Raw genomic sequence first — 16453 nt, 5'->3', positions numbered from 1 at the left:
ACACTTTTTCTTTCCAGTCAACCTTCCATTAATACGCTTCCATACAGCGCTCTTCAGGCAGGTAGCCTTCTGTGGTTTATCCTTGTTGTGGAGCACGTCAGTGATCATCAAGTCAGCAGTCTTCCCCATGACTGTGGCTGCGTGAACTGAACTAAACTGAGAATGATATATTTATAATGTCTGAATGGTAACTGAAATTAAATGACTACAGAAGGTTTATCTTTTTGAATTAAGAAAAAAAATTAACTTTTTCACAATATTTTTGCGATGCACAAGTTTTGACTCATCAGTTTTAAAAGATTACATGTATGCTGAATGTAGAACAGATAAGGTCATCTAACACGGTTGAAGGCCTTCTCAGCATCGAGCGAGGTGACTCGCGCCAATTCTGGGAAAGCTCGGTGGGCTTTGTTATGCAAGACAATCAAAATAATTCCAAATCTTCCATATTTATCATTCCACTTCAACAACTGCAAAGAAAAATGCCCATGTATCAGTGCAACCACCGTAGTTTCCCCAAAGTCAATTAAATAACTTCATTAATCGTATAAATTTATAAATGAAAAAAGTTTTATTTGTTAGTGCTGTGCGTACTTGAATGCTACATACATACAGATAATCTTAGCATGAATGTACACGTACTGTACGTCGCCACAAAGTTTTTTCTTTTCAAAGGTTTGTTTTCAACATCGTTCACATAAACTACAGTACAATTTGGGGGGGAGTGGGGGGAGGGAAAAAAAAAAAAAAAAGAAATGCTATTGGAAAGAGCGGCGCTGTGAGGAGGAAGGGGTAGGTAACACCGGCCCCCAAGGACAGAAACACAGGAACTAACACGGCAAGCATGCAGAGAGCGAGAGACACCAGGGTCTGACGGGGTTATTTATCAGAACTGAAAAGGAAACAGAAAACAACGGGTGGGAAAACTGCTGCCTTTACTGGAGGGGAGGTGGAATCATTTGTGCTTATACAAGTTTTCCTCTTGTTGTCTTGATTGCTCGTCAGATATGAGAGATTTTTTTTTTTTTTTAAATGACCACCTTTGATTTTGCAGGTTTCCTCACTGTAACTTCAGATTGGTCCAACCATAACAGTATCCTACAACACAGGGAAAAAATGCATGGCCAGGCAGCCACAATCAGCAATACTAATCACTGTTTCAGTGCTGCTTGGATGGCATTAGGTTAATCTTTGGCTTTGAACATACAATTGTATATTATTATTACTATTATTATTATTATTATTATTATTATTAATACATGTGAGCTCCTTATTCTGCAACTTGAGTGTCTATTTTCTATTATACACATCTGATGACGTGTCAGCACCGATTAACAAGTCCTTGCGCACTTGCATTTCTTGGCAAAATATGAACTGAGGCCCAGTGATTCCTGATGTTTGTGTGTTGCAGTTATTCACTGCCTCTACGTTTCCAAAGCTGTATTCAACTGTGGCACACCCACCCCAAGGCCCTGGTCTCTCCCTCCAGATATACAGGTATTCATATCAATTGGAATTACATCAATTTAAAAAAACAAATGCAAAACCATTAAAACAATTACAGTACTTTTTTAAAACCCCAAATCCACCTTGTTCTGAAGCGTTCCAGGTTTGTAAAAATTAAAAAGCAAAAGATGGCTGGCTGATCACTTGACCTCAACATGATTATGATGATGGATAGAAACAGAAAGCAGAAGAGGCGGCAGAGAGGCACCGTGGCCCCACGTTTAAGGCAAAAACAAAAAGAACTGCAAGCTAGGATTTAAATAAAAACATTACTTCTGTCTCCTCACTTTGTACTCAGTTCTTTTCAATACTGCACTCAAACCATGAATCGAGGAGTCACGGCGTAAACTAACTGCTGTTCCGGGATTCTTAAGCGCAACTACAATCTCACAGCATTCAGAGAGGAAGGGCATCATTCACTCTGGTCATAAACCCACCCTGACAGACACGACGTGAACGCAACATGAAGCAGGACAACAGATTTAAAGACGCTTTCAAACTAGGGCTGCAACGATTCCTCGAGGAACAAGAATAATTCCATTATAAAAAACCCTCAACACAAATTTGTTGCTTAGATGCTTCATTTAAACTTTGCAGCTCAAGCGTCTCCGTGTCAGTGGAGCGTTTCACCCACGTTAGCAGCATTAAAGTTCTCCGTCGCTGCAGCGGATTTCCGTCATTTGGAAAAACGACCCTTTAACACCGAGAGTATCATCGCTGACACGTTTTTCCATGCCTCCATTGTGCTCTGCACTCGCGTGTGTGTGTGTATGTGTTGTGCTTGCTAGGCTGAACAGATTGAGGGGGGTACTGAGGGGCTGCGTCAAAATATTTTTTATGCTTTAATCCCTGATTAGCGACTAAAAATAGACCTGCAATAGAAACGTATTTAGGAGGAGGGGTGTGAATACAAAGCATTACAATAAGCGCATGCAGCCCCCAGTTTTTCAGCAAAAACACTGATAACAGCAGCACAAGGGCAAAGAGGCGGAGCCGTTACTGAGACGGTGAGCTCAGGTGGAGCGAAAGGAAACGTTTTTCTAGCGTCCAAAGCAGCAGCGTGTTTTCCTGTAACCACCTTAAAACCTTTACTGGGAAACAGCTGGAGGTCCTTCATCAACCACCTGATCAGCAAGTGAAGAAAAGAGAACTTTGTAGCTGCTCCATCCACCGCTGTTTGTTTCACACAGCGAAAAACTGCAATAAATCTACAGAAGGTAAAATATGCAGATGAACTGAATGAAACAAAAGTGTTTCTTAACCGATTACTCAATGGAATAATTGATAGAATACTCGATTACTAAAATAAATCGATAGTTGCAGCCCTATTTCAAACCGTGGAAATTATTCAACACAGGGTGCAGGGTCGTCCGGCAGAAATGTCTCTCATACAGACCAGCACAGTTAGTTATAATAATAATATTAATATTAAATTTTTTTTAAAAAAAGGAAAAAAGGCAGGTTGGTTGAAAACAGTTCTACTACAATTCTCTTCAGTCTGAATTTCCCTGTTTGACAGAACACCGTTTACATTCACACATTCAAACTCGCACACGGCTTTCTCTTTGAGACTCCTCGCCACATACTGGCACAATCACTACATGACTACAAAAATGACAACAAAATACAAAAAAATCCAAACAAACAAAAAAAAAACAATCTGGCAAAACCTTTCAAAAAAGTAGCAAGAATACAAAAACAGTTTGTCAATACCTATTTTCTTAAGAAAGACATTTCCAACTCAGCTGGCTACGTACACCCACACATCCAGAGTTATATACAGGATGAGGATGAGAGAGGAAGCGTTAATGTTTAGACTTCGATGTTTTTGATACACAAGTCTAACAGCACTGACCTCTGCAGGAATATGATGAGTATATTAGTGTGTAATAATTATTTCTATGTGTCTGCATTGGAAGGTGGTGAGAACTGCTGGAGCTTTTACTGGCTGTTAATTTGGGCTGGTGGATTAGTCTACATACCACAGGGTGTAGCTTCATACTGTCATTGTGGTGTAAACGGGAGTTACCGTGAAAATCATAGACCGCACATGCACTCTGACACTTTATCGTGAGACTCCTTTCACCGTAGGACAATACATTCCCAAATCCCCAATGCTGTTTGACTTCACATACACCAATCAGCCATAACATTAAAACCCACCAGCCTGATATCGTGTTGGAGCCCCTCGTGCTGCCAAAAAAAGCTCTGACGTCGGCAGCAGATCTTTGGGGGCCTCTGTGAATTGAAGTTGTTCCAACACACTGAGTCAACACCTTTGGCTGCTATGTTATTGCAAATTGGCATAAGATGAGAATCTTACTGGCTATTTCTTAAATAAGAAAGAAGAGTAAAAATAAAACAAAAGGATACAAAAAGCATATCAGGTCACCCTTCACCCAGCCAAAGACATTAACCTCAGTACACGTGCGTCTTTGGGGGGTCGGAAACTTTGCAAACTTCTGATACTAAACAGTGACAGGCTAAGTCAGGAAGTGGAGGGAGCAGTGGAAAGATGTGGGGGGGACAATGATGGAGGGAGAAACTGAAGGGAGGCCTAAAAAAAAAAAAAAAACCCCTTTCAGACATGCAATTTTTTCCATTAAACTGACATCCTCTAAATGGGTCAAGTTTGTCTAAACGAGCACTTGGGTCACTTTTCTGTAAAGGTCGCAACGGAAATCCTACAAGATCAGACCGAGTAAATTTTTACGTATCACTTTCAATATGGGACAAGTGAACGAGTGCCGTCACGTTAACCGATAGGCACACACAAGATTACAAATGTGAAAGTCTCTCATGCATTTTCTTTATTTGTTCAGGTAATTGTGAACAAAACATTTTAGCTCAGAGTTTCTACAATAGTGTTCAGAAACTCAGGACAGACAGTTGAGCAGAGACATCTCTGTGCTGCAGCACATACATACAAAGAGACCAATCAAAAGTCTGGAGTCAATACTGATAATACTCAAGTTTTTTTTTTTTTTTCCCCACAGGTATGAAAATTTCTTTTGCATGAGTACCATGGGTCTGATGTATGTCTGAATGAGGCCATGGGCAGCAATAATGTGAATGTGACCTTTTGCCTGAACGATAGTCTGCTGTCACTTTATCAACCTAATGAAATGCTATGTAACCCATGTCTGAAAAGGGCTATAGAAGGGGGGCGCAAACAAAAAGAGGACAACTCCACTCTACTGGATACTTAAGGTGGCGTCCCTGAATGATTCATTCAATACTCTTTCAAACACAGTGCCAAACTGCTTTAAAAACAACAAAGGCTGTCTGATTTTTTTAACTGTGAAGTGGGGACGTTTCTTTTTTTGACTTATTTCTGAAGGGAGGAAATTAGGGTGGATCTGAGTATCTGCTAGATCAACCTGCATTATGGCACTTGTTTCTGGGAGTTAAGTGGTCTCTATGCTGTAGTCACTGTATGAGTGTTGGGTTTAGAAAAAGAAGGAACCAGGCTTAAGAAAAGACAGAAAATGTTCATTTTTATGGAATGACAAACTTGGAGTAACGTTAACTGGGCGGGTTAGCAGAGCAACAAAAACCTGATGGAGCAATGTTGGAATGAAAACAATAACCCAGAACTATCCTGAAAGCGTGGTTAATGTTGGGCTGAATAAATAGCCCAAAAGGGACAGAAAGAAGTTCTGCCTGTTCAAAATAAGAAGTCAAAGGTTTATATGCACTGGGACACAGGGTAACCGCCTCCATCAGCTGTGTGCTGCACCGTGTGATCCTGCAAGGAACCCAAGTCACTGAAACGCTCTCCACACCAAACACATTTGAACTGGCCCTCTCTGGAGTGCGTGCTCTGGTGTTTGGTCAAGTGCTCGCGCTGTTTGAAGCCCTTGTTGCAGTGACCGCACTTGTACGGTTTCTCGCCCGTATGCACGCGCCGGTGCCGGTTCAGGTCCGATGAGTACTTGAAACGTTTCTCACAGTCAGGGCACTTCAGTGGCTTTTCCCGCGATGGGTCACAACGATGCTGCACAAACTCTGAAGAGGACAGGAAGCGCCGGTCACAGAGCGAGCACTTAAGGGGCTTCTCTTGGCAGTGCGAGTTTTGATGACGCTGTAACGTGGAACTTTTCTTGTAGCCTTTGCCGCAAACGTCACACTTGTATGGCTTGTCGGGTGAGTTGTTGGATGACTCCCCACACTTGTGCCTGAGCAGCTCTCCTGACTGACTGAACTCCTTCTGGCATGAGGCGCACTTGAACAGGTTGTCCATGCCGTGGACGTGCTGGTGGTAGAGGAGGTGAGAGGGCTGCATGAAGCCCTTGTCGCACAGATTGCATTTGAATGGCCGGTCAGTAGGGTCTTTGTGTGTGCGGCTGTGGCGCACCAGTGCATACTGCTGCTTAAAGCTCATCTGACACTCGTCACAGTGGAAGGGACGCTCCTCTGAGTGTGTGCGCTCGTGTTGGCGAAGGTCAGACGGCCGCTTAAAACCCTTACCGCAGGTGGCACAGCGAAACGGCCGAGAACCCTGCGGGTGGCAGGGGTGGTGAAGAAGCTCTGAAGACTCTTTGAAGTGCAGTTCACATAAGTTGCATTTGAACAAGTGCTCGCCAGAGTGCACGTACATGTGGCGCACTAGGTGGGAGCGGTGCTTGAAGCTCTTTTCACAGACGGCACACTTGAATGGACGTTCGTTGCTGTGTGTTCGCTGGTGGTGCTGCAGGTGTGACGACTGGCTGAAAGCCTTGTCACACGTGTCACATTTGAAGGGTTTCTCCCCCGTGTGAACCCTCTCATGCCGCGTGAGTTCCGACAGGTGTTTGAAGCCTTTCTGGCAAACGGAACATTTGTAGGGCCGGTCTCGGGCTGAGGGGAACGGCAGAATGGACGAGCTGCTGCTGGCTGATGCCCCATCACTGCTGGGCTGCTGGGAATTGCTTGAGGAGTTGGGTGTAACGCTGCCAGAAGAGCCGGGTCGGTAGGTCTTCTCGCATATTGAACACTTCATTGGGTTGGTGCTGTTGTGCGATGTGTGGTGCTGGGCGAGAGAAGTGAGTAAGGAGAAGCCCATCTTACACACCCCGCACACAAACGGCTTCTGCTCCACCTGAACACACTGGTGCTCCAGCAAGTCTGTCGCCTGATGGAAAATCTTCATGCACTGGGTGCACTGGAATGACCTGTCCTGAGTCACCATGCACTGATGTTCATGAGGGTTTGCCAGGTGGGAGATATCATGTCCACAAGCCCCACATTTGTGTCCTCCCTCTGTCCCGACCTGAAGGGAGGTCTGCTGGGCCTGGGCAGGGTGCTGCTGCTGCTGACTGTGCTGCCCACCTCCATGCTGCTGGCTCCCACCGTGTTGCTGTCCATGCTGGCTGTGCTGTCCATGCTGGGTCTGTTGCTGCTGCTGTTGTAAAGACGCAGCATCTGGCTGCAGTACAATACCATACACAGCACAGCCCAGTGCGTTCTCAGCTCCTGGAGGGATGGTGTGGACAACCTGAGGTGGTGCAACCGCATGCTGCTGCCAGGCCTCTGTCATGCGAGCTCGAGTGTAAGGATTCAGTTTGGCAGCTGGTGTCGCCCAACTGCAGCAAGACAGGGAGAGCAGCAGGTATTTCAAATTGTAGGCTACAATTTTCTGTGTTTGTAAATGAGAAATAAAAAAAAAAAGAAACCAAACAACTTACTCCATGTCTTCAACCGGCACTGAGGAACTGCAAAGGCTGTTTGGTGAAGAGGCAGGTGCAGAGGGGGAACAGGTGACCAGACGTGCGTAAAGAAGTCAAAGTAAACCAGCTGCTTTCACTTTATCCTTTGCCTTCAGGTGGTATCTGTAGAAAAACAGTCAAACTGACATTCAGTAATAAAAATAGTGCATTTAAGCTACTGACTCCAGCCCTATGTTTCCATCTCTGTATCCTGTGGTCCAGCATACTACACCCAGGCTGAACAATCTTTTTATGCATATTTGACCAAAATTTAGAGCTAAACCTACACTGAATGTTAGGGGTTCAATTCAGATACGGTTAGAGAATTAAAAAAAAAATACAATATATCAGCAGATATTCTCCTGGACCAACTACTTTCTACAGAACCCAATTCATCATTTTCTACATGATCTGCTGCAATACAAGAACAAAAAGATGGCTGCAAAAGTGAGACCTGCTATGATGTACAGTTTGGAGACGGTAGCACTAACAAAAAGACAGGAGGCTGCGTTGGAGGTGACAAGATTAGAAATAAGTACATCAGAGGGACAGCTCAGGTTGAGCGATTTGGAGACAAAGTTAGAGAGGTGAGGCTGAGATGGTTTGGACATGTGATGGGATTGTGGATTTATTGGACAAAGGCTGTTGAATATGGAGCTGACAGGCACGAGGAAGAAAAAAACCAGAAGACCTCAGAGGAGTTTCATGGATGTAGTAAAGGAGGACAGAGGAAGATGCTGGGGATAGGGTGAGATGGAGGTAGATGATCTGCTGTGGTGACCCCCCCTAAAGGAAGCAGCCAAAAGAAGCAGAATCAGAAATACTTTATTGATCCCAGAGGGAAATTTCTGTTGTTACAGCTGCAAATGTTTATCATATAGAAGTTCTCAAATATGGGACTTTACAGCTTTTGTTTGTTTTTTTTTTCATATTTTAAACTAGCCAATACTGAGACATGTTTTTATGCACTTGTCCAAAATTACTATTCCTGATTTACTTTTATGGTAAAAGTGTGATAGATGAAGCAAAAAACTCACAACAACCATTACGAAATATCCAAACTTTGGAGCATAAAATTTTTAGGTAAATCGGAGATGCTCGAGGAGGAAATGTTTTTTTAAAAATGTGATGATCTGAGATTAAAATGAGCCTTGCATGGGTCAATCTGTTATGGGACAACATCTGCTGTGAGTTTGATAGAAACAAAGCCACTACTATGCAAACAGACCTCTAAACAAAACATCTGGGCACTTTTTCATAGCAGTCATCATCAGACCATCAGTCATATTCATTCTTCAAAAAGCATATACTCATGGGCATAACTATGAGATCAGTGATACTGGGGTGAGAGGGGAAGACCCAAAACAATTAGGCTGTAAACAGTGAGGATGCACAACGGCGTGCAACGTCCGGGAAGGCAGGAGCAAGTGAACTCATTAACATACACACTTAGATCCCAAAGATTAACGCCGGCTTATATTTAAACCGTATTATACCGGTGGCGTGGTCCCTCCCTTCTGTATGTACGACTCTAAAAGCCCAACGATTCGCGGTAAAAGAAAGTGGAAAGCAGCGTCTGCGCATCATAATGTTTTTCGTCTCCAAGCAAAGATCACTGTAACCAGGATAGCTTAGCTACCTAGCCTAGCCTAGCCACTTGCTAACGCAGCCACAGAAGCTTACGGTGGAGGTTAGGAGGCTAGCTACGGGAAAATAACAGTCAGGCAGCATCAGCAGCAGCGACACGCTTGTTATATGAGCGCTGCGTGTAAACAACGAGGGGAAATGCCAGTTTTACATACCCGGAGTGTCCAGTCAGGATTGATGTGTATTCTCAATACTGCCGTAGGTTAGCTACTCCCTATAAATAACGTTGGGTCCCTTCCTCACATCCGCAAACCGTGCTCGGATGCTCTCTCGTTCAAGCGCTGTGGCTCCGGAGGGGGCCGAAAAATTGGGATTAGCAGGTCACTAAAACACGCGGAAATTCTCCCGCGATTTCCTTATCAGCCCCGCAAACAGCATCGTTTCACGTAAACGTGTGTCCGACTGCTACGGCATCCTCTCGGCTCGCGAAAAGACGCGCATTTTGTTATAACATGCTAGCCTGCTATCGACTAGCTACAGAACCCCTGCCCGCGCACGGGAACATGAATAACGCAAGAGTTAATTGGCACGCTCACAACACACAGACACACACAGAGCCTGGTGTGTGAAGGCTTTAATGTCCCTTTATTTTTATTATTCCACACCTGTGCCCGGTCTCTTAAAGAATAATACGTGTTAATGTCTGTTCCAAAACAATATTTAAAATGATTGTAGTTTCTGTGAGCTCTTGTAAATGGGGTATCTTTTGTTCCGAGTAGATCGCTCAGCATTAATACATTTAATGCACACAGGTTCTCTATCCATGCACTACACGCTTTTCCCACACAAACCACCGAAAAGGGGAACTGTGTTATAGTAGGCGCTATTTTACACCGGGACCTAATTTATTGTAACAACAGGTTGTTTACATCGGAAGTGAAGGGCAGAAGCACTGGAAAGCAGACACCAGGCGTGTGTGCATAGTTTAAAAGGTTTAGTGAACCCTGCTGAGTTGGTCTCTTATTATAAATAATGTGGTGGAATATCAGGTAGTTTAAAATGTTGGTTGGCTACAGCAGCAGCTCGGAGGAAGAGGAGGACAGTGAGGCTGGCGGTGAAGCGCCAGGAGCGACCAATCAAAGTGAAACTACCTGCCGAAAGTACCAAGAGGAAGATGATGGTTTCCCAGCGAGGAAGAAACCCAAAACTGAGGAAGAGGCCCCTAAATCGAGGTGTGTTTCGTGGCTGCGTAACCCTCTCTCGGGTGTTAGCACGGGTGACATGGCTAATCTTTGATAACGCAATAAATCAATACAGGCAACGGGTAAGCTATGAGTTATGAAGTTAAATTTCTGGTTTGATTTTCTTCATTAATTTGATTATTTCCTCAATTTCTTTTGCTTTTCTGTTTACATTTCCTATTTATTTGTCTATTTTTTTAATTTATTATTTTTTCCCTGTTTATTTATTCCTTTGTTCATTCATTCTTCCTCCATAAATTTAATATTAGTTTCCACTGTTATGTTGATGACACCCAGCTCTACCTGTTCACCAAACCTACCCCCACCTCTGTGTTTGTGGTCACATACTGCATTGATTACTGTAGCGCCCTTCTCTTTGGTCTTCCTCTCGACTTCAGCTGGTCCAGAGCTCTAACTGCTCGCATCATCACCCTCCATTAGCCACATCACGCCTGTCGTTCAGCAGCTTCACCCGCGCCCGGTTAAATGTATTGATTTCAAGATCCAATACGATACTGAATCATGTTGCAACGCGGAAAACAATGGTCGAATGTATCAGAAAAACCAAGTGGCAAAAACTGGGGCATTTTCACAATTTTTAGATAAAACAACTAATAATGGAGAATATTATTGTTAGATCAAACAATAACAAAATTGACTGTTGAGTGCCTCATTTCGCAGGACTCACAACATCACAGCTGAATAAACTATGTATTAAAAGGTGTCAGGTAAAAAGAATCACTCCTGCTTCCTGCAGACTGCCTCTCCCGGGATGTCTGTCGGCCATGTTTACAGATGAGGTGGACCCTCAGACTGAAGACGGCTCTCTTCATGGTGGACGCATCCGCTCCTTCAAGCATGAAAGAGGAAACTGGGCTACCTACATTTATTTCCCATGTAAGCCGATCACTGTGTACAGCAGATGACTTATCAATGAAGATGACCTCCCGATTTCTCACCTTTGCTCTCTGTCTCCTCAGATCCTCCCGAGGATGAGTTTGGGGAGCTGTTGGATGGGCTGCTCTCGGCAGCAGGCGCCCGGGGTGTGGTTTTGACTCCGCAGGAAGAGTTCCACCTCAGCCTGTCTCAGACGGTGGTGCTCAGACACCACTGGATCCAGCCATTCACACAGAGCCTCAAGACAAGTCTTGCACGCTACAAAAGGTTTGTTTACTTCTTAATGTTTTCCAAACATTATATACTGCACTAATATCAAAAACGATTTTTTTAAATGCATATAGATTCTGAATATCTCAAACAGTTTCAGTACAGTCCTGCTGCACTTTTTCTTAGAGTCTCGAGGTTAGCTTTTTGGCCTGACAATCAAAGCCACGACACCCTTAGCAAAACCCAAATCAGCAACTTTTAAAATAAGTTATCACATGTACAGTTGTTATGGAGGGGGGAAATAAATTATAGAAACAAACTTATTTTTTGTACCAGACTGTAAACGTGTTGATTTCATCTTTGAAGCTGGTCATTTTAAACTAGTGGGCATTGACTTGCTTTTGTAACCAGCCTCAAGTGGCCATCGGAGGAACTGCAGCTTTTGGCTCGTCTTTTGGCTTCATTTATCATCCCCAAGAAGCTGCTGTGTGAGAGTTCAAAATAAATGGACGTAGCCTCTGGGCTGGAAAACTAAAGCCAGTGCGGAAATGCCTAAAAACCTGCATTCAATCTGAAGGCCATTAGATGGCGATAGACTCGGCTCCTGTAGAAGTCACTAGGAAAACAGCTTTCTGTCTTTAAGTCCGTAAACACTTCCCTGCTGAGTTTGGCACTCATTTTGGGTCAGATTGGGGAAAAAAATTAGTCTGTTTTGTAAATCTAGGTCATTCTGTGTTTCAAAATGTAGAAATATCCCTTGTGTGAAACCGCACGCTCATTGGCTAATGACTTGTGATTGACGAGTCTTTAGCTTAATAGCATTTTGTTGTGCTGGTGGTTCAAATTATTAGTGTAGAAGGTGCTAACATGTTACACCCTTGTTATATTTCTATTTTAATAAAAATCAAAAGTTTCATGCCCTCGGCGGCATTGCATTTTCAAGCTCTTCTGTCAAAGTGAGAAGTTCTGGTGTTGTGACTGTGGTGGAAAAAATAAGCTGAGCTCTTAAACCAAACTGATTTTTTGATGATTTATTGAAAGTAAGAATATAACCTTTGCAAAGGGGTCAATACAGCACGAACAGCCTTCGCACCAGCATTGAACAAAGCACAGAATAACACCCATTCCTTTATACTATTGTGTTGATACAATCTTGTTCCACTAGCCATGGGGAGTTCAGGTTCCCCCCACCATGTAGCACCTGCATGATAACAAAATGCGCTATGGGCTTGGACACAGCCTACAGTCAAGTTGTTTTTCCCATCTTCACACACTCGGTCTTTGTGCTAGAAAATTACAATTACAGAGAAAAAGTACACAGAGGTTATTCCAGTTCAGAAACAAATTTTCCATTACAGTGACAACACACTAATGTAAGGTGGCAATATCTTTTTTGCACAAGTGACAAAAAAAGAAGGCACAAAAGAACTCAAAGAGTTAAAAAGCTAAAATCAGAAGCCCAGACAGCAGACAAAGAAAAAACAATAAAGACCACCTGCTGAAAGAATGCATGTGAAGTGGAAAGTCATTTGCACAAGAGCTCATACAGCAAAAATAAATTAGGAAAAGATATGAAGCTGATATGACGCATTGATTAGTGATGTTCTCATTCCGGTTGTGTTTCTCATTGCCAGGTTTGTGTGCTCAGCAGGGAGGCTGCAGGTCTATTGTAATGCGGAGAAGACGAGGTACAGTTTGAGTTTTTCAGCACATTCACTTTGAAATAAAGTAACAAACACAGACTAACAAGGTGAAAAGAACACCAGCTCACTGACGCTCATGTCTGGTCCTCAGATAATACACAGTACATGTGTTTGCATGTAGGTCCATCTGTGTTCTAGATGAAGCCACAAAATTGCGCAGAAGAGCTCCCATGTGGTTCAGTGTTGACTGTGAGTTGCCCTTTAGCTTGAGGTTCAGATGTCTGTGAACATTAGAAGAGCCGGCCTAGCAAGTAAAGAAGATTATAGTCGGGTATATTTTGAAAAAGAGAGCAAAGGAGCTCTTTATGACTACACAGAACAAATGATTTCCAGCATGTAGGCAGACATCCTTTCATCTCCAGATCCTCAGAGGATTCGAACACCTGGAAAGCTAGGGTAGTGTACCCCACCTTTTTAATTACCTTATTTAATTCCATGCATTGCTGCATTTTACTGTCTTTGCAGCCAGCTTTCCTCCTCTGCTCTCAGTTTGACCCTGTGCTTGTCACTGAGTGGAGCAGAGGAGAAACAGAGTTGATGACAGTTTGTTACTGTAAGTGCAGTAAAATAAATTTCCCAAGAAGCGTTTATTCACCAAATCTGACAGCTCAAAGTCAGGCCAAAATATGTGCCTTAGTTAGCGACGCTTTTGCTGATAGTTACAGCTGCAAATACAGGCAATAAAAAAGAAAAACCTCCCCCAAATCAGCCAACCATAAAAGAGCCCAGCAGGGATCCCAAACATCTCAGGGTGAGCAGGTGGAGCACAGAAAAGACACCGTAACTGTCCTCATACTTGTCATTGTTGTGCCAATTTCTATGTACTTGGTCAGAAAACCTGTGTGTGTGTGTGTGTGAATGCAGGACATTCCTGGGGATGGAAGTGTCAACTGGGCATGCTCAGTTGTTAGACCTGGTCCAAGTTGTTGACAGGACGATGACAGAGTTTCACCTGGAGACTTTCTATAAGGTCAGTAGTCATTAAGCCATAACACACACACACACACACACACACACACACACACACACACACACACACACACACACACACAGTTTTACCTCAGAAATCTGCAGCTTCACCAGCTTGTGTGACTGTCTTCTTTTAGAATGTAGTGAAGTTTATTTATATATACCAAATCACAACAAACAATCACCTGAAAGCACTTTATATTGTAGGTAAAGACCCCACAATGATTACAGAGAAAACCCAACAGTCAAAATGACCCCCTATGAGCAGCACTTGGTGACAGTTAGCCGCTAGCTAACTGTGACGATAGGGATCCATTCCGGTAGCTAACAGCGGAAATTCTCAGCCCTAGAATTAGCTTGTCAGCATCACTCTGATACAGGGTGATTAGAAATATTGCACAAATGCAAAAAAAGCTGTCCTATATATTAGTTAAATATGTGCATTGAAGGACATATCTTGGTCAAAAATGACTGTGAGGCATCACAGTGTTACTGGAGGCCAAGGTAAGGCCATCCAGAGTCAGTATCTTGTTAGACACCATATTTCTACAATAACTTCAGTTTTATCCAAATTTCAAAGCAGGAAATTAGAGGCCATCCAGGCCTTCATATCTTTAAGGCATTCCTGCAGATGTGTCATCTGATGTAAACAGAATTGGTCTCAGCACAGAACCCTGTGGAACTCCATAATTAACCTTAGTGTGTGAAGACGACTCCCCGTTTACATTAACAAATGAAACGGAGTACATCTGCAGTGCCCCGATTAGTGAATGACATATTTTTCTGTGTTGCACTAACTTTTTAAATTTTGATTTTAAGACAGGTGTGTTGTTACAGTAAATTACCTGGCACTGTGACACGTCATAGAACAAAAACAGCCAATTAATGCCAGTTTTTTAATCGTTGTCTTGTCTTCAGACCAAAGCATTCAAAGACTGTGGAGTAGTGCACATTAACATGTTTTGATGTGTTTCGTAGGATCCATCTTTTCATGTGAGTCTGGCCTGGTGTGTTGGAGACCTGACAGTGCAGATGGAGGAGTGCATACAGGAGCTGCAGGTACTGGGACAACCTGTGATTTCATCTTTTTCCATCCTAAATCCCACCATTGATGTCTATGCTCTTTTTCTAGGATTTTTTTTTTTTTGTCCCTTCTAATTTGTTAGATTATTCTAAAGTCAGTCTTTTGTAGTTCTTTAATCCATTTTTAAAGAACCAGACTGAGACCTTTTCCACATTTCTACATCCACTTGTCATAGCAGGCAGAGCCCTGGTGTGATCAAGGCTCAGGTCCATAAGCTGCTCCAGCGAGGCAGCATATACAATACCTAGATTTCATCCGAGTGGAATGAAGGCCGTCATTAATGCGATTAACACATCTGTGCTCTTCCTGCCATGACACGGTTACAAAAATTAAAGGTCTATATTTCACAGTATTAGCATATCTCAGATAAACTATTATTTTTAAAATAAGAAAACAGTGGGTATATGTTTCACACTGCAGTGGTGATACTGTATTCATTTCCTGTTTGTCAGAAACTGGACTTTAGAACCAGACAGGGAAATGAAAACCTGGAATGGCAAAGCAATAGTTACACAAGTCTGTTGCTTTGTTTTTTGGTACTTTATTGCCAGCTCATTATCGTTCACTGTGAGGATCTTGCAGGGGTGTTGAGTCTGTTTTCACTGATCAGGGATTGGTCAGGCAGCTTGCTTCGGTCAGGTTTTGATCGGATCCTTTGAACTTCCTGCTACAGTGGCCATTTCAGAAAGCAGGTTAAAGGTTTCCTTAGGTCATGAACTAATATGCAATCCAGACTCCTTTGTGTTTTTTTTTTTGTTTTTTGTTTTTTTTGTTTTTTTTAAAATAACACAAACTTGTGTGGAGTAAATTGTTCCAATATGTGGTTTGATATTAATGTGCAAGGAAATGAAAGTGTTTGCTGCTTCAGGCTCAACAGGAGGGGGGGCAGAGAAACTTGGGGCTTGTTGAAGAAAACCTGACAGCGAGCAGGTTAGGTTGACAAAATCCCAGGTTTACTGAGTTTAAGTTAAAGTTAACCACTTTCTGGAGCAGAAAACCTAGAGCTTCCTTCATTTTGGGGGTTACTGAATTTTGTTTAGGTGCCTCCACCCAGCTGCAGCAGGTTTAACTGAATTTGTTTCTTTTCTGGACTGTTGTAGAGTCTAGTAGACAACCATGAAGATGGACCATTTGTGTTGAGGTTGGACTGTTCAGAGCTTCGCTGCAGGACGGGAAACAAGACTTTCCGCTTCCCTCTGGAATCCTAGACCATGTCGAGTCGACGGCTTTGTTGCACAGCTAAGTGGAGGACTCCAGTGTTGAGTGATAGTCATCTGCAAAGCCCATTTAAGAACTGCTGGAATGCCCCAATGAAGGGGATCACAGCTAATAATGAAAGGAGGTGTTACTGATCTCTATGCGTCTTTAGTACTGTATTTAAATAAAGCCACTTGTTTTGTACTTTTCCTTTTGGTATGGAGCCGTGAGTAACAAGTGGTGACAGCTCCGAAGAATTACAGCATGTGCGTGAGAAGCTGCAACCGCATCACTACAGGGAAGTTGTGCATTTAGTCAGCATAGAAACCCTCATTATCACAGCATTACTTTTTACAAGAACAGTGGAAGGAA

The 16453-nt window shown here is 43.0% G+C and overlaps 2 protein-coding genes across 2 annotated transcripts; one reads left to right on the top strand and one right to left on the bottom strand.

Annotated features, from left to right (window-relative positions):
• Positions 1-2604: 2604 nt before the first annotated feature.
• On the bottom strand, positions 2605-9291 carry znf319b (zinc finger protein 319b). Its single transcript, XM_030732298.1, has 3 exons — positions 8996-9291; positions 7173-7316; positions 2605-7070 (listed from the first exon to the last, which is right to left on the bottom strand). The coding sequence occupies exons 2-3, from the start codon at positions 7175-7177 to the stop codon at positions 5195-5197; spliced, it is 1881 nt and encodes a 626-aa protein (XP_030588158.1). The 5' UTR covers positions 7178-7316; positions 8996-9291; the 3' UTR covers positions 2605-5194.
• An 8-nt stretch (positions 9292-9299) lies between these two features.
• On the top strand, positions 9300-16290 carry usb1 (U6 snRNA biogenesis 1). The gene is made up of 7 exons (XM_030732299.1): positions 9300-10012; positions 10779-10918; positions 11002-11185; positions 12763-12816; positions 13696-13801; positions 14779-14859; positions 15985-16290. Exons 1-7 carry the CDS (start codon positions 9840-9842, stop codon positions 16090-16092), a joined length of 846 nt encoding a protein of 281 aa, XP_030588159.1. The 5' UTR covers positions 9300-9839; the 3' UTR covers positions 16093-16290.
• The last annotated feature ends 163 nt before the right edge of the window (positions 16291-16453 follow it).

The sequence above is a fragment of the Archocentrus centrarchus genome, chromosome 6 (genome assembly GCF_007364275.1).
Source record: "Archocentrus centrarchus isolate MPI-CPG fArcCen1 chromosome 6, fArcCen1, whole genome shotgun sequence".
Lineage (NCBI taxonomy): Eukaryota > Metazoa > Chordata > Actinopteri > Cichliformes > Cichlidae > Archocentrus > Archocentrus centrarchus.
This window is presented reverse-complemented; position numbering and strand designations above follow the sequence as displayed.

Coding starts and splice junctions, on each gene's coding strand:
- usb1 (XM_030732299.1), top strand. CDS start 9,840: ATGTTGGTTGGCTACAGCAGCAGCTCGGAGGAAGAGGAGGACAGTGAG. Junction 12,817..13,695: donor TGTAATGCGGAGAAGACGAG/GTACAGTTTGAG, acceptor GTGTGAATGCAG/GACATTCCTGGGGATGGAAG. Junction 14,860..15,984: donor AGTGCATACAGGAGCTGCAG/GTACTGGGACAA, acceptor GGACTGTTGTAG/AGTCTAGTAGACAACCATGA.